This window comes from Myxocyprinus asiaticus, chromosome 23, assembly GCF_019703515.2.
Source record: "Myxocyprinus asiaticus isolate MX2 ecotype Aquarium Trade chromosome 23, UBuf_Myxa_2, whole genome shotgun sequence".
NCBI lineage: Eukaryota > Metazoa > Chordata > Actinopteri > Cypriniformes > Catostomidae > Myxocyprinus > Myxocyprinus asiaticus.
The window spans coordinates 17,178,359-17,204,974 of NC_059366.1; the positions used below are offsets into that span (position 1 = coordinate 17,178,359).

Consider the following 26,616-nt stretch of genomic DNA (forward strand, 5'->3'; position numbering starts at 1 on the left):
GCCCCTGGGCATGTTCCAAGTTTCCCTATTGCCTTTTTGTTATCAGTCAATTGTGAGGGTTGTAAATAGGATTAAATACAATGTTAAAGTCTCACTGTGCCCTACTCTTGTACTCTTGAAACTCCTGCCAGCCTGTTTGTTCCACTTGTTGGTTCACAGATGGGGCTTAATTACTCACAATCAAACAATTATTTATTAATTATAACAACAGAAAACTGTTACTGAAAGTGTTTCTAAGCACTATGGCCTTCCTTTGCCTTTGAAATATCACAATACGTAATAGGCTATTATATCATATTGGAGTAATGGCACAGTCTTTCCAAAAATATGAATGACCAATTTCTCGGTTCAAGGCTGAGACTGTGAAAGCAGTCCCCTGTGTTTGACAAAACTCTCTAAAGTAACAATGAGACAAATCAAACAGGACTGTAGAGAGAGCCGCAGTGTACATTCCCGGATTCACACAGGCAAGCGTATGCAAAAGGGAGTCAGTCAGATGTTAAAGCTGGACTGTTGATTGATCCATCTGAGGCTGGCTCCTCAGGGCACAGCAGCTAATCATCAGCATTTCACTGCTCTGCTCACTTCATCATAATGAGCATCTCTATATTTCATTTGATTTCATTTACCCAATCAATAACCAGGCAAAACCCTTGTTTAGCATTAAAGGCCCATTGCTAATCAAGAGAGAGGGAGAATAAGGAATAGAGACAGAGACAAGGGACATTCTAGGATTCCTCAGGGGGTCCCTTATCAGCTCCTTATGAAACTATGATGCGCTGGTCTGTCTATCTGACAATTTTCAGATCAAGTGTGATTACAGTGCTGTTGCATACTACAGGAAGCACAAAGTGTCTGACTTGATGGCTCTCTTTTCAACTTCTCTCCCAACTACAACCAGCAAATCTTGCCAGTCGTTAAGGTGAGGCGCAGTTGAAGTTAAACACACCTATTGACACCCTGGCATGCTGACAATTCTGATTGGCTGATGGAACCACAAAAACACACTTAGTTCCAAGCCCTTTACTTGCGGATATCCTTAGCTGTTATGTCAAAGGCAGCTGACAAGTCCATTTCATGCTTTTAAAGCTGAAGTGTGTAACTTTTGTGCCACTAGTGTCACCAATTGTAACTGCAAAAATAATCACTGTTTTCAAACAGATTATAGAAAATGTCCTGGTTACTTTCGTAATCTCCATTCCCTGATGGAGGGAATGAGACGTTGTGTCGATGTAGTGACACTAGGGGTCACTCTTGGGAGCCGAAACACCTGTGGCATTGCATACCACTCCCCCGAACATACAGGTATAAAAGGAGCTGGTATGCAACCACTTATTCAGGTTTTGTGCTGAGGAGCAGAGACAAGGTCCCAGCCATTTCAGCGGATAGTCCAGTGTTGTGGCAGGAGGGACACAATGTCTCGTTCCCTCCATCAGGGAACGGAGGTTACGAAAGTAACCAGGATGTTCCCTATCCACGGGGGCGGGCAGCGGCGGAGCAGGTGCAGTCACCACAGGAGGATGCCCTTGGTGACGAGCAGATGGGGTGCCGGATCTTAAGCCGCGCCGGGGCAGGATGTGTTGGATAGCTTCCATCTGCTGCTTCACCACCGAGGACTGCTGGGCAAAGTCCGCGACGGTGTCGCTGAACAGGCCAACCTGGGAAATGGGGGCACCAAGGAACTGTGCCTTGTCGGCCTCTCCCATCTCGACCAGCCTGAGCCAAAGGTTGCGCTCCTGGACCACCATGGTGGACATCGCCCGCCCAAGTGACCGCGAAGTCGGTCACCGAACGCAGTTCCTGCATCAATCCCGGGGCAGAACTACCCTCGTGCAGTTCCTTTAGCGCCTTGGCTTGGTAGACTTGCAGGAGAGCCATGGTGTGCAGGGTGGAGGTGGCTTGTCCAGTGGCACTGTAGGCCTTGTCCGTCAGGGACGACGTAAACCTACAGGCCCTGGACGGGAGCTTTGGGTGCCCACGCCAGGTGGCAGCACTCTGCGGGCACAGGTGCACTGCAAGCACCTTATCCACCGGGGGGATCACCGAATACCCCTTGGCCGCCCCACCATCGAGGGTAGTAAGGGCGGGGGAGCTGAAAGATCAGGACCAGGCAGTAAAAGGTGCCTCCCACGACCTTGTCAGCTCCTTGTGCACTTCCGGGAAGAAAGGAACTGGGGCGGGGTGTAGCTGTGAGCAGCGCTGTGGACCCAGGAACCAATCATCGAGCTGCGAGGGTTCAGGGGAGAGCAGAGGGTTCCACTCTAGCCCGACGCTCACGGCTGCCCAGGAAAGCATGTCCATCATCTCCGCGTCAGCCTGTGACTGGGCGACCATACCCGAGGGGGGAAGCCCACCTGAGGCTTCCGCGTCCGACTGGACGAGCCCGCTGTCCGATGCTGCACTCCAGAGCTCATCACCTTCGTGGGCTCCGAACAAGAGGTCGAACTCGCTGTGAGATGAGCCGGCGGACTCATCCGGAAGCTCGATCGGGGCAGACGAGCGTGCTGGGGAATGGGAGATCCATGGGAGGATACCCGGTGGAGGTGGTCCCATTGAGGTCCCCAAATCGCCCCCAGTGCTAGCCGTGCTGGCCTCATACCCGTAGGTAGAAGGACCGAGGCGAAGGCAAGCCGCGACCGCAACGTTGCCATGGTCATGTTCTCGCAATGAGTACATGAACCATCCATGAACGCTGTCTCCATGTGTGTAGCGCCCAGACACGAAAGACAGCGATCGTGACCATCAGAAGTCGAGAGATAACGACCGCAACCAGGAATAACACACAAACGGAAGGGCATCTTTAAAAAGACGTTCCGTGTGTGCCACTCTTTTAGAGAAATATACTCTTTTTTAGAATATACTCTTTTATTTCTGCCAAAGCGCCCAGGGGCGTTCTCTGCAGTGCACCAGTGCAGAGGGGGAGAAGCCACTGAAATGCACCGTCAGATCCAGCAGAGGTGAATGGACAGCCATGAGAATTCAGCTCAGTGAGCATCGACCATTCGGCTCCGAAGAGAAAATCTGAATGAGTGGTTGCATACCAGCTCCTTTTATACCCGTATGTTCGGGGGAGTGGTATGCAAATACTACTCGCCAATTCCCATTGGCCTTTTTTCAAAGACCAGAGGTGTTTCGGGCTCCCAAGAGTGACCCCTAGTGTCACTACATCGACACAACGTTGAGTGAGTGACAGATAGGGAACTCACATTGTCTTCCATTGGTGGTACAAACAGCCTTACCCAAAATCACACCACTGGTTGAGCCAATGCAATGTCAGGCTGGGGTGCGTTTCCCAAAATCATCATTAGACTACTATGGTCGGAAGTTCCATCGTTACCAACATAGTTTAACTAGTTGGTGTTTCTCGAAACCTTAGTTCCAATGAACGTTCACAAACAGAATAGCAAAGAAACTTATTCTGGTTCTGAAACGTCATGTAAACTCGAATGCAGCCATGTATGGGTTTAAAGGCTGTTAAGAGAAAGCACTTTCAGAGAACACGGCTTATGTGTCCATAAGTGCCGTTTAGATGTTTTTGAAGAGTGCGCATGTGCGTATGTGCTCAAGTGCATCAGGGAAATACAGTATCTGTCACATTACATAACATGTCGTTTTCGGGTCTTCAGCAGCTTTCGCACATTAAACAGCTTTCTGATATAGGTGTAAATAAGCTATTTTATTCTGATATCCACAGAAGTTATTATAGTGTAACATCATTAATGACAGCTCCATTTTGTTGAACCAACATGGTTCAAATGATGGATGTGCGACATAGTTACTATGGTTTAGAGAAACAGTTGTGACTAGCTAATTAATTGAGTTACGCCGAAGTGAGTTATGTCGATGTACAGGAAATGCACCCATTGTTGTGATGCTCAAACAAACAAAGGAATGTTTTAATAGTGCCACAAAGCCACAGTGTTACACTTTTAGGTGAAATCATTGTATAAATGGCTTTTGTTGAAAAAATTACACACATCAGCTTTAAGAGCCCTCCAAAAAATTGATCACTGGCCAAATATCTAATATAATATAATTAAAACATTTTTAAACATTATTGCTTGCAAAAATATATTATTTTTATATTGAGTTCACATGTTCATGTAATCTTTGAAATGAAGAGAAAGTAAACATTTGTGGCTCGCTGTCCATAATGGAGGGCTTGAGCTCGAGACTGGACCTGAGCCTGAGGAACCCCCTGGACTTCCTTGTCTGATTTAGTGGTAACTAGCCTTGAAGGTGGAGTTGGGGTGGCGGAGGGATACCAGAAGAACTGTCGCAGGACAGAGGTAAGCAGTGGCTTATACACTTACTCCAGCGTTGATTGGTTGGATTAACATGCTCCTCCCGAACTTTTGTTAAGAACTACATTTAGTCCAAATACACAGTTAATTTTAAATGGCCTTCAATGGAGAAGGATGCTTTTTGCCCCCATAATGATAGTAACGGCATCTACCAGCTAAGTGGACCGTGCTAACCAGCTAAACATTGATCTCATTGCTTAAAAGTTTATTGTAACCACTGTTTCATGAAAAGAAAGATCACGTAATCACAGATTTTTAGGAGGACTGAGATGTAAAGTCTTCCTAAATAGGGATCACCTATGGACTGAGAAGACAGAAGAGATGAAAGACAAAAGGACAGGGAAAGAATGTGTAAGTTCAACACAATGTATTAGAATCAGTGTATTAGGATTAGGAGAGTACTCTATCTAGTACATGCTGAGTGACATTGAGATACTCTGAGATGGCATCTCTGAGGATTGTGGATTCTTATCTCTCTGGGAGACAGAACTCTCTCCCTCTTTCTTGTATGCACCATCAGTACATCTCTGTGCTGACACACTTTCTATTCAGGTCTAATTGTGAGAAAGATCCTAGAGCTGTGTTAGCTTTAGACCCAAGGGTGTGAGATCTGAGAGCACTGGTCATAAACTCAACCTCTGAAAGACTTCCTCACACACATTCTCTCTCTCTCACACACACAAACTTTATTATTATGGCTAATCAACTAAATTACCAGATGTTAATGCCTCTCACTCCATCTCAACACCAGCACTTTGTGTCTTTTATCTGTGTGTTTTCATATAGGTGTTCTTCTGTTGAAGTGTGTGTGGGTGTTTAATTTTAGCACACTGATGGGAGGTGTAAAGTATTGGAACCAATGTGAGTGACAAACTATATGATTTCCCGTAATTGCTTTGGGCACCGCTGCTTTGATGTAGCAGCTGTACTGCGGCAAGGTTTTCAGAATGGCGGCTTGTCAGCCTTTAACCATTCCAGTACATTATTTCATGAGGAAAATGATCTGATTATCACATAATCCATTGAGCAGGATCATCTTCCACACTGGATTAGTCTCTTTTTAGGCACAACGAGATTAGTGATTGTGGCGACACACTCATGTAATTTATTAATTTATCTTAGATGAAGTGCAAGGTCCCTACACAGCTCGTCTCGTCTTGTCTCATTTCCTTTTCTCTGCTGTCAGTCTGTCTGATCTACTGTCAATATAGTCTTGTGTAGACATACTTTTGACTATCAACATAAAGTCCACAAACAGCATCTTATTATGGCAACAAAAAAAAAAAGAAAAAGAAAAAGAAAACTCCTAATTAGACAGGAAGGGTCTCTCTGATCGACATGTGTAGCAACAAATGACAGTTTTATTTGAAATAGTTGATAACATACTGCTAGACCAGCCTGGAAAAACTCAAATGTAGTGTCAGTCCACAACCGATTGAACAGAAAACACAGAAGAAATTGGCAGAAATTATTATTTCACAGACATAAAGCATGAAAAAAAAAATAGAATATACAGTCTAATACACAGTTATGTTTGGAGATCTATTACACTTGCCACAAGTATACTATGAATAACAAATCTCTGAATATCTTTCAAAGATTGTGTTCATCAACCTGGTACCTTGTGTGCATGACTTTGTTTCCTTTTGTTTGGTGCACCCCTGACTGCTACAAACTGCTTAGGTGTCAGACAGTCTGATTTTTAAAATCTCACAATGTGGGAGACACAAAACAAGATGTTAGAATGTTAGCCAGTCACCATTTCCATGTATTGTAAAGCCTTGTTTATACTTTCACCCGGTACTGCAGTGCGACGCTCCACAGACTGTGCGCGCACCTCCCCAAATTCTAGAGGCACCCGCGTTCACGCCCGCCATTGTACTTTTCTGTGAAATGACAGAGGACAGTCGAGAGAAAATGTATTCTGAATCAGCAGTAAGAACAGTGAGAAGAAGTGGCTTGCCAGAAAAACAACAACAATGGATTCCCGCATGCATTTGCTTGATTTGGATGGTGGATCATTATTTTCATTGATCTATGTGTCATTTTATTTTGTTTTTATTTATTTTTTTAGTTTAGTATTTATTTACATTTGTAAAAATCATGACAACATTTTTGTAATTAAAGCATCAAACTTCAGCCTGGTTTTGTTTTTATTCAATATCCAATAAAAGGCACCAGACAAATACTTGTATTTATACCTTAAAAATGCTTACAGGTGCAATATAAAACATAAAATGCTTATAGTAAATTTCTTGACCTTATACTTCTAAAACATTATACAAGCATATAGATGTGTTACAATATAAAACATTTTCACAAACTATATGAAAAACTACAACAAAAAATTAAAACTAAAGAATAATGCTAGTCAATGCAACATTCAAGTTATAGAAGGCACTGATACTATCAAACTTCAATCTGCTTATAAAATATGCATTAAAATGCTTGCACCCATATACTCCTATAGAAATGCAAACTAAAACATGCAGTGCAGTGACTGAGACAACTCACTGAGTCTTATTCATGAAACATTAGCAAAACATTTGTGTAAATACACTCTTATGTAAATTGTTCCATTAAACTGAATGGGGCAACTTATGCAAGAATGGTTTTTAATAACGATTTAAACAAAAAGTGTTTTTGCTTGTGTCATGAATAAGGACAATTGACAAAATTTTCATTTACCTGTGTTTAGTTTTTTTGTTTTAGTTTTTGTTTAGTTTTAGTTTTAAACTTCAGTCTAGTACTTTTTAATCAGAACACAATAAAAGGCTTCTGACAAATTATTGTAATTATGCCTTAAAACACATCATCCTTATAGAATATTTCTTGACTTTATACTCATAAAGTTCCCTGTCTGTCACTCACTCGACGTTGTGTCGATGTAGTGACACTAGGGGTCACTCTTGGGAGCCCGAGACACCTCTGGTCTTTGATAAAAGGCCAATGAAAATTGGCGAGTGGTGTTTGCATGCCACTCCCCCGGACATACGGGTTTGCGCTCTCGCTGTATGTCACAACTCGCCCGCCGTCTCCTCCTCTGGAGTCAGCAGCACTTCAAGTCGCTGCAAGCCACTCACATCCCGGGCAACCTCAACACTACAGCGGACGCGCTGTCACAACAGGTTACCCTCAGGGGAGAGTGGAGACTCCACCCTCAGGTGGTCCAGCTGATTTGGAGTCGATTTTGCAGGCACAGGTGCACCTGTTCACCTCCCAAGTATCCTCCCCACTGCCCGCTCTGGTACGCCCTGACCGAGGCCCCCCTCGGCATAGATGCGCTGGCACACAGCTGGCCCCCTGGCATGCGCAAATATGCGTTTCCCCCAGTGAGCCTGCTTGCACAAACCCTGTGCAAGGTCAGGGAGGACGAGGAGCAGGTCGTCCTGGTAGCACCCTACTGGCCCGCCCAGACGTGGTGCTCGGACCTCATGCTCTTCGTGACAGCTCCCCCTGGCGAAATCGTGACAACTAGATCTGGCGGCCCAGTCGGATAATCCCCCTTCTTTTTTAGGGAGTGGAAAAAGGGAAGGGGAAAAGAGGCCACGACTGTGTTAATAAGCCTGTCTCTGTCTTTGGGTAGTCGACTTGTCCCCAGAAAGGGCCGTTCGACACTCATAACTATTTTGGGGGAGGTTACGTGTCGACCCGGTGTGCTGGCTATGAGGCACACAGCAGTCTGCCCACCACACACCGCCAGTTCACGTAACACAGTTCAGCCAGTTGTGGCGTTTTGTATAGGGACCCCTAGTGTCACTACATCGACACAACGTCGAGTGAGTGACAGATAGGGAACGTCATGGTTACTGGTGTAACCTCCATTACCTGATGGAGGGAACGAGACGTTGTGTCCCTCCTGCCACAACGCTGAACTACCCGCTGAAATGGCCGGACCTTATATCGGCTCCTCAGCATAAAACCTGAACGAGTGGTTGCATACCAGCTCCTTTTATACCCGTATGTCCAGGGGAGTGGCATGCAAATACCACTCGCCAATTTTCATTGGCCTTTTATCAAAGACCAGAGGTGTCTCGGGCTCCCAAGAGTGACCCCTAGTGTCACTACATCGACACAACGTCTCATTCCCTCCATCAGGGAACGGAGGTTACACCAGTAACCATGACGTTTTCCACACACACTTTACAAAATAATTTAAATGTAAAGAGTAATGCTACAGTCTGTCTCTGCAACATTCAAGGGATTGAATGCTCTGTTCCTATAATTTATACTTATAAAATTAACATTGTAATGCATATGCATTGAAATGCGTTTATTTTTTAATGCGGCGCTGCATGCACTGTTTGTCCAAATCAAAAAATGCACTGCCACGCAAAATGAGGGCTTGCAACACCAACGCGCCAATGCAGCGTTGATGTCATTTTTGGCGTGCGCAAGCTCGTGGCTCTGTTGAGTATAAACCAGGCTTAAAATGAATGATCATTGTGGCTGACATTCTGGCTGACATCTCCTTTTGTGATCCGCATAAGAACTGTATTATGAATGCAAAAGTTTATAAACTCTGATGCTTCTGAAGTAATTCAGAAGGGTGTTCAGCTAAACAGGTGTGAAAACAAATTATTGCCTTTGAGATAACAGTGCACGATGGGAAATCTGAAAATCCAAAGCATTCTCTGCCATTAACTTCTGATTTAAATGAAGGTTCTTTTCATATTTTTACAATCAAAGAAGGGCACAGATGCTATTTTGTTCTGCATTGTTGGATGTGATCAAGTTATTTTTTGGTAAGGATGAAAATGTCCTTTGAAAAAGCAATGCTAGTACTCAGGTTGTTTGTCATTCATTCCTCCATACTTTGATGTTCATGCCCCTCTCGCTGACCCCATGAAAATAGTTGCGTAAAACAGGCAGGGAAAGTGGATGAGGTTGACAGCTATTTCGCCATTTAAATTATTCCTTCAGCCGCCCACATACTGAAGCACTGTTGCACAGTCAGTATTGTTTTCAATGTATCCTAAAATATAGCTCTGTTTTTGTTGCAATAATTGATGTTAGACCATGATATAATATTAAAGGATTCACTGTCCTTCAAAAGTTTGGACTAAACTGAATTTATGTATTTTCTTATGATCTTGAAAACCTTAAAGGAATATTCCAGACTCAATACAAGTTAAGCTCAGTCAACAGCATTTGTGGCACAATAATGATCACCACAAAAATTTATTTTGACTTGCCCCTCCTTTTCTTTAAAAGAGCAAAAATCTGGGTTACAGTGAGGCACTTACAAATGGAAGTGAATGGCGGCAAATTTTTGAATGCTAAAATACTCACCTTTTCAAAAGTATAGCCACAAGATGTAAACAATATGCGTGTAAACATTATTTTAGTGTGATAAAATCACTCACTAACCTTTGCTGTGTGAAGTTATAGCCAATTTTACAACTTCGTTGCCATTATGATGTAACATCAACAAACCCTAAAACGACTGTAAAAATGACAATTTAGACAACTTTAGCTCAAATAATACATGAGTTTTAACTGAAGAATTAGTGTGCTTTTATTAAATTATAAACTTCACATTTCTGTGTTTAAACTCTCCAAAATTTGGTCCCATTCACTTCCATTGTAAGTGCCTCACTGTAATCTTGATTTTTGGTTATCAACATTATGCCACAAATGCTGTCGATTCAGCTTTACTTGAATTGAACCCAGAATATTCCCTTAATATAAAGACATATGCTTAAAAACGTAAAAAAAATTTGTAGATAAATATGAATTGTGTGTTCCTATGCCAACATGTTCCCAGTGTACATGTGATCTCCTTCAAAATTGTTCAAAAATCATCCCTGGTGGCACCTCATGGAGAGAATGATCAGAGTGTGTTCAAAGGGTGGCTACACTGAAGAAGCTAAAATATCAGATAGTTTTGATACATAACGCTAAATAAACTCTATGCTTTCATTTGTGTTATTGCATAGTTTTGATAACTTTACTATTATTTTAAAATGTGGAAAATAGCAATAATAAAGAATGAGTAAGGGTGTCCAAACTTTTGACTGGTAGTGTATTTGACATTTATGACATGTTCTATTATGAATGAAAGCTCTATGTGTTCTGTAAATGATCTGTGTACAGGGGTGCCACGGTTGGTGTTGGGGGGCAGGTGGGACTGTCTGACTGCGGGGGATTCATGCTCCAGTGATGAGGCGTGCAGTCCTCGCTTGAGAACGCTGCGGCAGTGCGTTGCAGGTGGGGGGAGTGTGAAGCTGGGTCCAGGGGCTCGTAACCACTGCGAGAACGCAGTGACGGCCCTAATCTCCAGCCCTCTACATCGATGCCAGTGCAAACGAGGCATGAAGAGAGAGAAGAACTGTCTCAGCATCTACTGGAGCCTCAAGCAGTCTGTACTGCATGGTGAGACACACACACTCTGGATTCCTCACTTATCCACTAACTCTCCTAATTTTTCATTGACACACACCAAAGCTCTATTCCAAAACCTAGTGTGCTGCTTTGATGGCTACATAGGCAACTGCCTTCTTAGGCAGCTTATGAACAATCATAGGACCTCAGAATTCCTCACAAATAACATTCCTCGCATGCTGGGCATGTCATATTCACCACATCGTATAAAAATAAATAAATAAAAGATATATCCACGTCAAAACTCCACGAAGCAGAACAAACAAATCTCCCAGAACACTCACTCACTTTAAACTGGAGGATGCATGCTAGCAGCCTACTTTGAATATATATATATATATATATATATATATATATATATATATACTACATGTTACATTTTTGACAGAAAATAGTGAGACAGCTAGCACTTGTAATGTAATGGTCCACCTTAACATGGGAAGTCAAGATAACACAAACTGTGCTATTAAAAGATTATTGGTTGCTTATTTTACACTGACATGTAAAGAAAAGCAAGCCTACATGGCAAAAGGATATAAACAGGGCCGCATTAAGGTACTGCAGGGCCCTGGGGCTTACGCCAGTCATCTGGGTGCTTTCTCTTTTACTCTGTGACCAAGCGCTACACGGACCGCTATCTCTGTTGCGCACCATCTCTGTGTTTGTATTGGTGACTCCCACGGCACGTGTTTACATGCGTGTGCCACCACAAACGTTGACAATAGCGTTATGGATACCGCAACTGTCTATTCTGTTTTGGGGAGATTTTGATTTGGATGAACACACAAATTTTATGCCTTCAAACTTAGCTACAGTTCATCTCCTGTGCCAGCATCCCACGTGTGTGCATCAATCTAGAGGAATGATATGATGTGCTTGTCACGTTCTGAGAGAAAAACAAACAAACATAAAACGTAAACTATTTAATAAAGCATAGGTTTATAGCCTGCTTAAAAGTTATATTTAAACGCCTTACTGAAAGTGTTCCTTTGAAAAGACAATTGAGTAAATGCACGCCTTATAAATGTAGAAGTTATTGCATAAATATATGAAGGAATCATATATAAAACATAACTCAAAATGCAAGTTTATTTATTGAAATGTTGGCCAATAAATAAGCTTGTATTTTGAGTTTTGCAGTAATTTTTTTCCCTTTACTGAAAGTGAAGCACCCCCAGCCCCCCACTTCCTGCATGTCTGGATGAGAGACTCCATCCTGATGCTGTGCTTTTCTGTTGGAGCTTTGTGAGCGCTATTTGCACTGGATCTGCATCTGATTGCCTATTAGACATTGGGCTTTTAATCAAATATATTTTTGATTTTGGCTTCTCTTTATGATGACTGGTTGAGCTCAGCAGGACTTCGCAACTAATGATGATGTATATGATTGTCAGCGTATGAAACATAAAACATATACGCCCAGTTATTTGCAATCTGATGTAACAAAGTTATTTCAACTTCTGTAATCCAATTTTTTGCCTACTGACACTTTAAATTGTTGCAAAAAACTTTTTGAGCGTACATTCTTCTTTTTTTTTTTTCGTAAAGAAATGTAGCTGTTTGAGCAGCTTTTGGGAGCAACATTGCAGACACCAAAATGTATAGTCTGTGCTTCCCCACTTTTTAAAAGCATCAGCCTCTAACTTCCTGTTTTAATATGAAATACAGTATGTCAACACAAGAAACAAAACTGCGCTTGCCAAGCCAGTTCATGGAGACTTTAAAATGATGTCTCTGTAAGCAGCTCACTAGGTTTTGGAACAGAGCAAAAATATTCACTCAACACAATGATGCAATTACAAGTTTTAATACACCCACACGTCCCCGGAAAGCACTTCAATGGATGCTAATTAGACACAGCATTTTAATATGCTAACCAGTTTGGCATTATAGAAGCATTACTTGAAAATGAACTTTAACCTGTGACACTCATTAATTCAAAGACACGTAATACTCTGTACCATAACCACAAAAATCGTTTCTGTATGTGCTTGTATGTTTACAGGGCTGAGTTTGGTGGAGAATTACCCCTATGAGCCTGTTGAGCGAGGCTTTGATTATGTTCGCCTGGCCTCCATCGCTGCAGGTCAGTGATTTGCACAGACACACGATGTTGATTATTTTTTATGAACATTCAGAACTGATCACGATGTGTTTTGTTGCTTCTATGCCGAGCATTAGCAGTGAAGAGTTATTAATAGGGCAGAGCTTAATAGCATACAACAAAACATGAGCGCTTTGTTTAATGTACTTGGATATAACATAGTTCAAGTTCATCTGCAATGTTGATGATAAACTGTTTCCTAAAAATGGGGCGTGCATTAGCGGACCTGTCAAATAGTGGAGAATAAACATTTCGTTGCAAGCCAAAGACTCTCAAATTGGGTGTAAAAGAGAATAAATAGACTGGATAATATATATATGTTGGTTATCAGAATTGATATCGATGTAGTTTCTTATCATTCTCATCTTTCTCCTATCTCATTATGCTCACTCAAAATAACAGCATACCAAGTTTAGAAGCTTAGTTTTGGAGGAGGCACATGACTAAAACTGTCAATTTGTCAGCCTCAGTTTATAGGGTGCTTAAGGCATGAGCTGAACTTTATGGACCCATAGGGCAGCTCATAAAGTTCCATTTACTCATCATCTCCCTCTCTCTCTCTTTCACTCTCATTCACATACACTTTCTTTAGATACTGAATTTAAGCAAACTCACATAAAATAATATTTAAACTCTATGGGAAAAGATAGAGAATGATTTCCTCTATGTAATGAAAGCAATTTGAATGTCGGTCATTCATGCATGACTTTTAATGATGGCTGGTCTCAACTTCCAAACACTGAAAGCGTTTAACAAGCCGACTTGATAGAGAATAGAGACAACAAAAATCAAACACAAGTGTAGACATAGAAATGGGAGGGAGGGGAGGAGAGGGTAAGAGAGAAAGAGAGAGAGAAAGATGTGTGCTTATGTAATCTGCAGAGAACAATGAGGAAATTAAGAAATGTGAAAAATTACTGAATTAAATTCATTTTATTTTCATTTAAATGTTTTAACACCTTGTTTAAAATGAAAAAGCTTTGGTAACACTTTACAGTAAGGTTTTATTCATTAACATTATCTACATCAGTTAAGATTAACAATACATTTACAGCACTTATTAACCTTGATTAATGTTAACTTAAACATAAACAGCATACATTTTGAAAATGAAAAGTTGTATAGTTTTAACATCAGTTAATGCAGTACGAACTAACATGACAAGGAACGACTGTATTTTTAAAAATGAACAAGAACCAAGAATAATAAATATTGTCATAACATATTGTTCTTTGTTAGTTCATGACACCTCATGCATTTGCTAATGTTAACAAATAGAACCTATTTAACTGTTTTAAAACTGTATTACATACCTGCCAACACTCCCGATTTTACCGGGTTTCTTCCGATTTTCCACCCCTCCTCCCACTGTACTCCCGATGTACAATTTCTCCCGATAAACTCAAGATTTTTTGCATCCACATTTCACTCATACGGGATCGCCCCTTATTTAAATATGAAATGATGCGTCCCGTATCGAATCAATACAGGACACAATTTATCCTGTAAGCTGGTCAGATGGCGTCACAGCGAAATCATTCCAGATCGTTAATTTAACATTGATATAAGTTGGAAAGTTTTTTACACGGTGGGTAAGGGGTTGTCTGAAAAGTCCACATATTGTACTGTGGATTTTTTATTCAAAAACAGAAGATGCAATATAAATGTTCAATAAGATGTACAAAATTACACAGATCCAAAAATGTATAAAATGTATGAATTCAATCACTGAGTCATAAAGACATGAAGTACAGGTGAAGAAAAAAAAGTATTCAGTATATAGCCTATAAACCAGCACAGATGTATACATAAATAAGGTAAAGAAGATAAATAATCGAAGAAAATATTTTTTAGTAGTCATGGGTCAGAAAAGTTCTCAGCATATAAGAAAGGATATACACTTTTTATTATTAACAACTCTGAAGGGTGTGGTAAAGGACAATCTGAATACAGGGTAAAGTTCTTGGTATTATTCATCTTCAGTGTAGTACTACTGACCGATTCTGTCACTCCCCATTCATGTATTACGCAGTCTGTGTGGTGTACCTACTCTCTATGGGGGCACCATCTCACCCTAGGGGAGCACCAAAAACTCCACCGGAAAACAGTCCTATTTTCTGTCAAAAATGTAACATGTAGTATATATATATATATATATATATACTACATGTTACATTTTTGACAGAAAATAGTGAGACAGCTAGCACTTGTAATGTAATGGTCCACCTTAACATGGGAAGTCAAGATAACACAAACTGTGCTATTAAAAAATTATTGGTTGCTTATTTTACACTGACATGTAAAGAAAAGCAAGCCTACATGGCAAAAGGATATAAACAGGGCCTGAAAGAAAAAGACAGTTTGTGTAGAACCAAAACCCTTATTTGAACAATGAAAAAGAGTGCACCTGTCAAAAGCTCATGCAGATGTAACAGTTGGAGCAACAACTAAGGTTAAATAATAGTACTTTCACTAATTGATTATGTAAGGAATAATGTACTGTCAGCCGGTTGTTATCGCACAATAAACCCTGATCAGGACACCCTAAAAGGGTTTACTTTGCGATAACAACCGACTGACTGTACATTATACCGCTTATTACACTATTTATACTAACCAAATAAATAAATACATGGACATAAAATATTGATTTGTGTTGAAATTATGTAATCTGAGAAGAAAGAAATTGCTGAACAGCTGGATTCAACCTCTGGTTCTGTTGGTTTATTTTGTGAAAATGACCATCTGACTTCTCAATAATCAGCCTATTACAAGACTACTTGCCAAATAAATGGACATGAAACATTGCTTTGCGCTGAAATTATTTTATTAGCTTACTTGTAGAGATCGCACAGTGAGCCGAGAAGCAGGAGACGACTTTTTTGCAAAAAAAATTACATATGCCAAATATTGTCTAGTTACATACTGTAATATGTGCAAAACTGGACATATGTTAATTAAATACATTTATATATGCTAAAATACTACTGCTCCTCTAAAAATTAAAATTCTGTCTTCCCTTACCCTTACCCTTACTTACCCTTATTTTGTTCTAAAACTGAATGACTTTCTTTCTTCTGTTGAACAGAAAAGGATATGTTAGGCAGAATGTTAGCCTCAGTCACTTGTCACTTTCATAGAATGTCTTTTTTGTGTGTGTTACACAGAAGAAAGTCAGTCATATGGGTCTGGAGCAACATTAATACTGACAGAATTTTAATTTTTGGGTGAGCTAGTCCTTTAAGTGAGATAGTCATTAGTCTAGACTTAAACTGAAAGAGTGTGTTTGAATTGCCAGAAAGGCTATTCCAAAGTTTAGGAGCCCACCTCATTTTGTGTTCTGTGTTGACTTGAGTACAATAGGCTTCCATTTCAGCACCGGACAGCGACTGCACAACTGCAGTGACCCAAGGATTTTTTTATGCATGAGGAATACTAACCAATGGAAGCGAGTGTTACTAACACACATAATTTTTAAAGCCCTGCTGTTCTTTCATCATTTCAGAATCTGAGGTGGGCGTGACAACAATGAACCGTTGTTTGGACGCCGCCAAGGCCTGTAATGTTGACGAGATGTGCCAGAAGCTGCGCACGGAATACGTGTCAGCGTGCATCACTCCATCAGTGCGAGCTGGGCCATGCAACCGTGCACGCTGCAGCAAAGCGCTAAGAAAGTTCTTCGACCGCGTGCCACCCGACTACACACACGAGCTGCTCTTCTGTCCATGCTCCGACACCGCATGTGCAGAGCGACGGCGCCAGACCATTGTGCCCACGTGCTCATATGAAGAGCAGGAGAAACCCAATTGCCTGGCCCAACTACGAGTCTGCGAGGCTGACTACATCTGCAAGTGGGTATTGTGTGTTAAAATTACTGCTTTAAAACACAATCAATCTTTTGAAGAGCTTGAAGATTGGCCATATTATGGATAGCCCTGAGACATTAAAAGAAAATTCCAGGTTCACTACAAGCTCATTAGACAGCATATGTGGTATAGTGTTGATTACCACAAATATTCATTTCTAGTTGTCCCTCCTTTTCTTAAAATAAATCTGGGTTTCAGTTGAAGTGAATGGGGCCCATTTATAAATGTTAAAATATTCACTGTTTCAAAAGTATCGCAACAAGATGTAAACAATATGCATATTAACATGATTTTAGTTTGATAAAATCACTTACTAACCTTTTCTGTGTAAAGTTCTATCCAATTTTACGACTTTTTTGCCATGATGACAACACGCAAACCCTGTAATCCTGAAAACAGTTCAAATAATACATACATTTTTACAGAGGAATTTATGAAAGTGCTTTTAGAAAATTAGCCTTTAAACCCTTCAAAAATTGTCCCCATTCACTTCCATTGTAAGTGCCTCACTGTAACCTTTATTTTTGCTTTTTTTATGAAAAGTAAATAATTACGAGTGGAATTCTTTTTTGGTGGTAATCAACATTATGCCACAAATCCTGTCAATTGTACTGAACCTTATATATTCCTTTAATGCTATTTCAACTATTTTGTCCAAGCTTTACACCTCAATAAATAAATAGTACTTTAGACAAATATGTTTGAATTAGACTGTGGTCCAGATAATACTGCTTTATTCTACATAAAGTTGGTGTCCCTTAGGGTAGCTGCCATGTTGAGATCACATGACCAGTCGTGTTTTGCAATTTAATACAAAATTAAAGCAAACTTGTCTCAAACTTGAGATTTTCTCCAATCTTTTGTATTGTGCAGCAGTCAGACTGCAATAACATCAAATTAATTCCAAGGGTGCTTATGTAAGATGACGAATAACAGCCAGCAAAACATAATTAACCAAAAGAATTCTTATTCTGTGTTCAGGTCAAATCTGAAACTTAGAATTTCCAGTTTCCTACTTGAAGTAGGTTTTGCAACTTTTTCAAAATCCACAACTCCGATTTGACTGAGATGTCGGTGTGTTATGTCACACACACATGGTGGCACCTTGGGAAATTTACACAGTTAATAATAAACATTCAACAGTGAGGAAAATTTCCTACAATACATGAAATAAAACCTCTTTAGCAAACATCTGCAGATGCAGGTACATGTGTGTGAAACATGGTAAATGGTCCCCTCTGTTGATAATCATACACCTGCAAAACAAATGCTAGCATTACATAGCAATGTTTATCCCCTGCAATCTGATTGCTAGGAGACTTTTTTTGTTGACAGTCGAACACCTTCAAAGATAATGGTAGAGTTGCCATTTTGTTTACTTACATCTACCTTTTTTGTTGGAAGTCGTAGTTATGTGTTTCCCACATTTGACTTTGAATGGAGCGCAGCATAAATATATATAATAAATACTGTAATATTCTATATTTATTTGACAAAAGTAGCAATTTAAGAGGTGCTTATTCTCCGTTTTCTTCCCTACGAGAGGTACGTACAACAAGCACACTGAGTCTTATGATGTCTCTTGACAGCTTCAGTCACTTTAAGAGACTCCCTCTTTTCACATCACAAACACAAAGGCATTCATCTATCTTTGCCATCGATCAACTATCACACTTACACAAGCTCAGAACAAGCACGGTCAGCCTAACAGACTGCTGACACAACACATTACACTAGAGGAGATCACTTACCGTCACAACAGCCAGTTAGCATAAGAAATCAGAGGGGAATGTGTGTAATTCCTCTGAGACTGACCCAGTTAAATGATTGATTGGTGACTAGAGGATTGAAAGTATATGACGTGTGTAAATCGCCCTGGACGCTCCCTGGTACTCTGTTCCATTGGCTGAGTATCTGGCACTTTCACAGAACCCTGAATTGCAGCCATTAAAACAAAAGCAAAGTGAATGGAACAGAAGTGTGTATACGGTATGTGAGGGGGATAGGTTAAGCACTAATCTGAATATTGGGGGCAGTGGTGGCTGGTGCTTTTCAAAAGCTTTTTATTTTATAAATAATAAATCATTTAAAATAATTTACCAAGCTCAAAACTGTTTTAGTAATGTTTAATAATGGCAATAGGCAAGATAGGATTATTAAATATTATTTGTACATAAATTAAACATGTCATTGCCGCATTTCTGATTACATTTTAGGAAAAGTCGTGCTTCCTATGTAGTCTTAAAGGAATCACCACTGTGTAGGACATGCCCCCTCAATTTCTGTGGTAGTTAGAGCCCTGGAGAGAACTGTGAATGGAGTTGTGTATTGGTGTGAAGCATTTTCTAAGCAGAACAGAAGAGGACAAAACAGAACAGAATATGTAGCCCTAACTACACATATAGTGTAAGAGAGCATAAAGTGTTTGTGGGAATGTGTGTTGCTGTCTGGCTGGATGATGGATGTGTTGTATTGGTTCCCCCAGGTCTCGCTGGGCTCAGTTCCAGCATGACTGCCAACCCTCCGAGCTCACTGCCAGCAGCTGCCAGCATGAAAATTATGGAGCCTGCCTTATTGCATACACCGGCCTGATAGGTGAGAACTCTGTGCAATGTAGCCCATCCTGGCTTATCACATACAACAGTCAGATAGATTAAAATTTTGTCCAATACAATCTTATCTGGCTGAACTTTAGTGCCAACTAGTGGATTTCTAGAAAAAGGAAGACCACTCTGACATCTCACAAGCTTGTGGCAGTGTAATAGACCTTTATCAAGAATGCAAGTAATGTAAGCAATTAAAATCAAACCTTAAAGGGTTAACCCACTTTGAATTTTTTTTAATTTTTTTTTTTAACTGGAAAACAAGACAAATTATATATTTAAAACAATTTTTTTATATATATTTCTCATAAAATCTAATCTTCAGCCCAGCACAGTTCTGAAATATCATTTGCCTTGACATATATTGAAATAAGGTGCATAAAGATTTGTCAAACCTGGTTCAATGTCAGTGATGCCAAATGCCATTGGTCGTCTTTGTAACTGATCGCATTGTACCAAGTTTGAATAAGTAGAAGTACCCAAATGAGATTTTAGTAAAGAGAACAGCAGAAAAGGGTTGAGAAATGGTATTAATGAGTGTTTGTGTCAGAGAAAGAGAGAAAAAGAGATGTAAGGGAGAAAAAGAGAGACCAAGCACACTACCCAAGCTGTTAGTCATTACAGCAGTATTTTTCAAGAGCGGTTGTGAAGATGTTGCACTTTTGTGTTCTGGGACAAAAGAAATCAGTGTTTTTAAATGAGTCCCTATCAGACCATAGAGCTCTACAGTGCAGCACCTCCACTTTTCCTGCTCTAAGTCGGCGTCTTCTGCGCTCGCTCACTCACACAGTGCTCTATAACTCTACTCTCTCCTCTCGACCAATAGCTGGTGTGTGGTGAGCATACTGGCGCACTATGGCTGCTGTCGCATCATCCAGGTGGACGCTACACACTGGTAATGGTTGAGGAGAGTCCCCTGTTCACTGTGTAAAGCGCTTTGAGTGTAATGTCAGAAAAGCACTATATAAATGTAACACTCAACGTTCAACACACTGTTCAAGCACTGTTGTTTTCTCTCCCTACAGAACAAAGACACATCTCTAAGAGCTATGAAACTATATCCTCTGCGATCAATGTTCTAGCACACTTGTGTGTACACAAGATAAAGATTGACAGAGCTTTTCATATGTATCTTTGCTGTGAGTCTATAGAGTAACACAAGGTGATTATTTAACAATGTAGCAAACATTTCATCATGTGAAAGATGAGAGTTGCTCTGTGCAGATATGCTTTATTCATTTGGAAGAGTATTGAAGAGGTTTGGTCACATGTAATGAGTCGAATACAGTTTGAATATCTGCCTTTTATCTACATGGTAATGAAGATATTTTTCCCTCATGCAGTACTCAGATATCACTGTTGGATACTGCATTGGGGTTTATATACTGCAGCTGCTTTTCTATTCTCTTTGCTACTTCTCTATCTCCCTCTGTAGGTAGCATTATCACTCCAAACTACCTAGACAACTCTACATCCAATGTGGGACCATGGTGCTCATGTGCGGCTAGTGGGAATTTCCGAGATCAGTGCAGCCACTTCCTCAGCCATTTCCATGAAAACAATTGCTTAAGTGAGTAGCTTTACCCTCTGTTAGATCATAAAATAAATACACTATACAGGCAAAAGTATGTGGACAGTCAAACAACACACCCACATGTGCTAGTTGAGCATTTAATTTAAAATCTATTGGCATAAGTTGGTCCTCCCTAACACCTTCCACTCTTCTGTGAAGGGTTTACACTAGATGTTGGAACATGGCTGTGGGGATTTGCTCTCATTTAGACATAAGACTGTCAGTGAGGTCAGGTGTTGATGTTGGTGATTGGGTCTCAGAGTGAACCCAGTCACTTTCTGGTTTCCATGGCACCCAAACCTGTGTCTTGAAGTGAACCTGATTACTTCCTGGTTTCCACAGGACCAGAACCCAAGTCTCAGATTGAACATGATTACTTCCTGGTTTCCATAGGATCAGAACCTGTGTCTCGAAGTGAAGCCGATTACTTTCTGGTTTCCACAGGACCAGAACCTGTGTCTATAATCATTGTCTCGAAGTGAACCATATTACTTCCTGGTTTTCACTGGACCAGAACCCACGTCTCGGAGTGAAGCCGATTACTCTTCTAAATACCTTGGTACAGAGATTGAACACCATCTCACCTTGGCCAAGCATGCAGACAATGTTTTTAAGAAGGCTCAACAACGCCTAGGCCTTCTTCAAAAGTGGCAGAGTTTTAATATCTCAGAGGACATTTTAACAACTTTGTACAAATCACTCATTGAAACTGCGCTCACCTACAGTATATCATCCTGGTTTAATTCTCTTTCAGTTAAATATAAAAACAGGCTTTTTAAGGATTACAAATCAGGCAAGTAAGATAATGGGCATACAGCAAGTACCTCTTTCAGAACTGTACACACGGGCAGTCAAAAAGAAATCTTTCATTATTTCATTGGATCTTTCACACCCCCTCCATGACTCATTTCAAGTACTCCCATCTGGGAGATGGTACATGGTACCTTTGGTGAAAAAGAACTTGAACAAAAAGACTTTAATCCCAACTGCTATTAGTATTTTAAATAAGCAGCCAAGATGAGATTTTTAAGTCTCTGTGCTTTTATACTCATACTTTACTCATTCTTTATTATTTATATTGTACCTTGGCCTTTGGGTTTTTTAGTGTATGTATGGTTTTACTGAGCCTGTGGGATAGACAATAACATTTTTTTTTTATTTGAATTGAATTCCTTGTTTTCAAGGGACCTGAACCTGTATCTCAGAGTGAACCCAAGTACTTCCTGGTTTCCATGGGACCAGAACCCAGGTCTCAGAGTGAATGCAATTACTTCCTGGTTTCCATGGAACCTGAACCCACGGAGTGAACAGATTACAGAACTCATGTCACAGAAATAACATGTACATCGTGCTATTAGAAATGCCATAGGCTAATTCAACAAATTAATTTAAATAATGAATTGAATGACTTGTCTTCACTGGTGTGTTCATTTTCAACATTCATTTTCACACACAAACAGTGTACACTCCTATGTACTTGATTTGACACCAAGTAACCCAGGTGATGCAATACAAGAGTCAACAGAGAGACATATTTCTATGTCTACTCTTTCCACCATCAGCACTTTTATGGTGCAATCAGCAGCACTGAGAGAAAACTCTCTTGATGTAACATGTTGGAATTAAACTTTGCCCTGTGTTTATGCGTGTCTGTAATGAAGCATTAACAGTCATTAAGAGCAAAATATATATTCAGCAGAGCACTGGGCTTATGGCCCACAGCACCCTTGAGCTGTTAATAACAAACACACCATGTAAACACATCCGTTTCGCTGGTGAGGTGATGATGCAGCCTGACTGTTGAGGTCTCAGAGAATAGCTCTAGCCCTGACAGTATGTTTCTCTGCTCCAGAAGTGCTTTAGTGTGATCTTGTTTCTCAAGGGTACCTCCGGTGTTTACAAAACTGCAGAGTCTAGTTTCCCCCCATCCCTAACACTCCCTCTTTCCCTACTCTATCTGAGGGTCTTGGGGCAGACTGGAGTGCTGGGTCAGTGTGTATGTGTGCTGATTCAAGGCTAAGCACGGCCTCTGGTGTCTCGGTAATTGAGTGTAATTTGGCTCCCCGCAGTAAAACTAATGGAGCAGAGACAGCCGGAGAGTAGCAAACAGGACAGAGGCAGCACCGGATGGAGGGAAACAGCTGAAAGAGCTTTTTGAAAGGGAGTCCGCAGAGGCTGGCCCTCACTTCAGCTGTTACTGAACCAGCTCTGCTGGCTACACCAGCTCCCAAACCATCAGGGTACCCCTCGGAGGACAACGAAATACTGAACAAGTATTTCAGGAAATCCTTCATTCAGTAGGGCTGTAAAAAAACAAAAAAACAAAAAAACAGTCAGGGGGTCAGCAGTAGGCAGAAATTTCTGAGAAGTGACAGTGATTCACTGATGCAGTAAAAACATGTTTCCGTGTCATAAAAGTGATTTTAGTTTGGGATGGGATGAGTGATGAGTGTTGATGAGAAATGTGTTGGAAGAGTGACATCATGGCTCATTTCCTGCAAGTGAGCAATAGCTGCTAACTGCAGCTAAATACAGGCACTTTAAGTCCCAGGGGTTGACTGTTATTAAAACTATCAGGTTTCAACTTTTTTCTTTTAGTTATATGAAAGCCACATTTAAACCCTTGGAAACTATGTACTAAGCCTTTTTGCTAATTTTTATTTTCATGATCATCATTTCCACCACAAAATGAAAAATTACAGAACTCTCCTGCATGTGATGCATTTATTTCCACATATTAGTAGACAAAGTATTGAGTTGAAAGTGTATTGCAAAAGTGTAAAAGAAGCAGCTGTGTGTGTGTGTGCGCGTGTGTGCGCGAATGCACTACTGTACAGCTGTGAGCCCCCTCAGTTGCTTCTGAAGTCCTGCTGGACAGACAGTGAAGGTTACAGAGGAATCCCCACTTTTACATTCACTGCAAACCCCTTAGTGCTAGCGGCCACCATTAACACCTCAATTGCTTTCAAATCCACAATTCCATTCTGCCTTTCATCCATGGGAGAAGAGCATGAGAAAAAGAGAGGAGACTGGAACCAATTGTTCCGCATGGCTGATGAAATGTCTCTATAATCATTGTCTTCTTTTCCCTGTCTCTCTCTCTCACTTATTATGTATAATATCCACACGTCCTTTCAGCAATGACAGAGCGTGACACCGCCTCTCTACATATACACATTGCAGCATATTGGTTTGTTTCCATGCAGTAGGCCTAATTCAGCAGTGCTACGAGTAGACAGCTTCAATTAGGATCAACTTGTGGCACCTTGCTAAAAATTAAGAGTCTAATCAACTTCACATCATATGAACTCCTCCACTGGTAACAGCACCCATGATCATGATGTGTTATGACTCTTATGAGATGAATGTTGGATAATGAGGGCTTTGGGTGAAGGTTAACTGACAGAAATTATATTACAACAGTAAACTTAAACTCAACCCTTGCCCTAGTATTCAAAATACATTAAGGGCTATGTTATTAGGTCTTTTGTATGTACAGAGCTGTATGGTACATTATAAATATTTATAGCAGGTGGTGTGATGCTTAACAAGGACACTAATAACGACATTAATTAGGCACTATTCTTTTGAAGTCACTCTCTCGTTTTCTCTCTCTTGCTTCATTTCCCCTGCAAAATCACAAGCAATTAAGTAATTAGTGTTTCAATTAAGGAATACAATTCATTCATCCACACCACTGTTTGCCATTCATAGATAAATATATGCATTCAACCCCCCCCCCCATCCCCCAATCGCTTTCCTTAATACCACAAGCATTTAATTCACGCTTAAATATCGAGTCATATCCAGTGCAATCTTCACATTACCGTGTCCTGATTGAAATGACTTTCATGCTACAGTAGATTCAGACAAGCGACCCACTAGGCAAATGAGAATTAATACATTCAGATTATTATCATTCATATGGCCTGTCACTACAGTATGTCACAAATGCACTCACATATAGCCAACAAAAATTGAAAAATTAAGGGGAGTATGATTTGAAGTGCACATTTAGGTTTTATTTCAAAGTTAATTTTGTATTTTCAAAGTGTAATGTTCATGTCTTGTGGCTATGGTTTTGAAATAGCATGTATTTTAATGTTTATGGACTGGCTCCTTTTACTTCCATTGTAAGTGCCTTACTGTGACAGCAATTTTTTTTTTTTATAAACGAGGGACAAGTCAAAATAATTTTTGTGGTAATCAACATTATGTAACAAATGCAGTTAATTGAGCTTTACTTGTATTGAATACGATACATCCTTGAAGACACAGAGGTGTCTTAGTATATGTAATGGAAGTAATCAAACTTTATTTTGATCTGACAGACACACAGAGGTATTAGAGGCACAATCGAATGCAAGCCAATTTATGCAACCAATCCTTTTTGCTAAGGGAAAACACACTCAAAGGAAATAAAAAGATAAGCAAGAAAATGGAAGACATAGACAAAGAAATAAGGACAAATGGCAAGCCGTTAAGAAATACAAGTCCTTTTTGTATTTCTGGAGGCCAGGATTAGCCGATCAGTAATATAGGGATTTATATTTTAGTTCAGAAACAAACCGTATTTAGAGCATGAATCTGATGACTGAGTTTGAGATCTTGAATATGCTGCTGTCAACATTTGTGTTTGATAATTTATATATAACTCATTCCTCTCTCATTCCACAGTGTTTTGTTGTTGTTGTTGTTGTTGTAAGAAAGAATGTTGACAAAATCCAACCCAATTTCGTAAAAAGAGACATATCTAAAAGAGGAAGCTGACTGAGTCATGACTGCCTTCCAGAAATCCTCGTATAAAAATTGTGTTTCTTTCTCACTCCTTTCATACAGAAAATGCCATCCTGGCTTTTGGGAACGACACAGACCTGAAATCTGCTACCAATCAAGCTCCAGGCTCTAACACCAACATTTACAACCAGATCTTAGTCACAAGCACAGAGTCTACCAACATTATTGGTGCTTCCATGGAGACTGAACAGAAAATCCTCCGGCCACAGATTCCAACACAGGTAGTACACCCTTTAATATCATTGTTCAGAGTGCCAGTCATTAGGACGCATTGAGAATTAAAGTAATAGTTAAATTCTGTCATAATTTAAACACCTCATGCATCATATTCTAAGTCTTCTGAATGCATTCAATTGGTTCTGGTGAGAAACAACCTGAAATGTAAATTAATTTTTAGTGAAAATTACAGATGAAAAATCTGTTATTAAAGTGCATGAGAAAAGCTTACATGTATGTTCACTTATATATTAGTGCTAAACAGAACTTCTACAGCAGAAAGAAGTCATATGGGTTGGCAATAACATGAGCATTATGCAGCCTGGTCTCCTTAAATTTACTTGACCATGGCAGAATTTTTGCAAACCAAAATTACGTGCTGTATTACATGTTTGGCTGTAGTTTCCCAGTGAAATGTCCAGTGAGGGGTGCCAAAAGGGAGTCAAATGATGTTGTAATCTGACAAGGTTTTTAAGATGAATTTAAGATGGAGGTTTTAATGAGTAAAACGTACTTCCCTAACCTAAAACTTTAACCTAAACCTAACCAATACTGTCCTAAAAGATAAATGAGAGGTGAACAGAACAGATATCCTCACCCTAAACCATCACCTAAACCTAACATATAGACGAAAAGCACATTTTACAGTATGAAGCAACCACATCATTGCGTGTTGCTTCTGTGCTGGGCTCGAACAGAGACTTCAGAGTCCAAAGTTCAACACTCTATGAAGTGAGCTACCGCGGAAGCTAATCACACTGGAATAAGT

The 26,616-nt window shown here is 40.2% G+C and overlaps 1 protein-coding gene across 1 annotated transcript in view; it reads left to right on the forward strand.

Moving 5' to 3' along the window:
- LOC127414228 (GDNF family receptor alpha-4-like) overlaps window positions 1–26,616 on the forward strand; it is a 223,698-nt gene that overhangs the window by 190,301 nt on the left and 6,781 nt on the right. Inside the window, exons 2-7 of the mRNA XM_051652111.1 lie at window positions 10,401–10,679; window positions 12,694–12,774; window positions 16,298–16,643; window positions 19,144–19,253; window positions 20,697–20,831; window positions 25,674–25,852. Coding sequence (XP_051508071.1) covers window positions 10,401–10,679; window positions 12,694–12,774; window positions 16,298–16,643; window positions 19,144–19,253; window positions 20,697–20,831; window positions 25,674–25,852 — 1,130 coding nt within the window. The remainder of the gene's footprint in view (window positions 1–10,400; window positions 10,680–12,693; window positions 12,775–16,297; window positions 16,644–19,143; window positions 19,254–20,696; window positions 20,832–25,673; window positions 25,853–26,616) is intronic.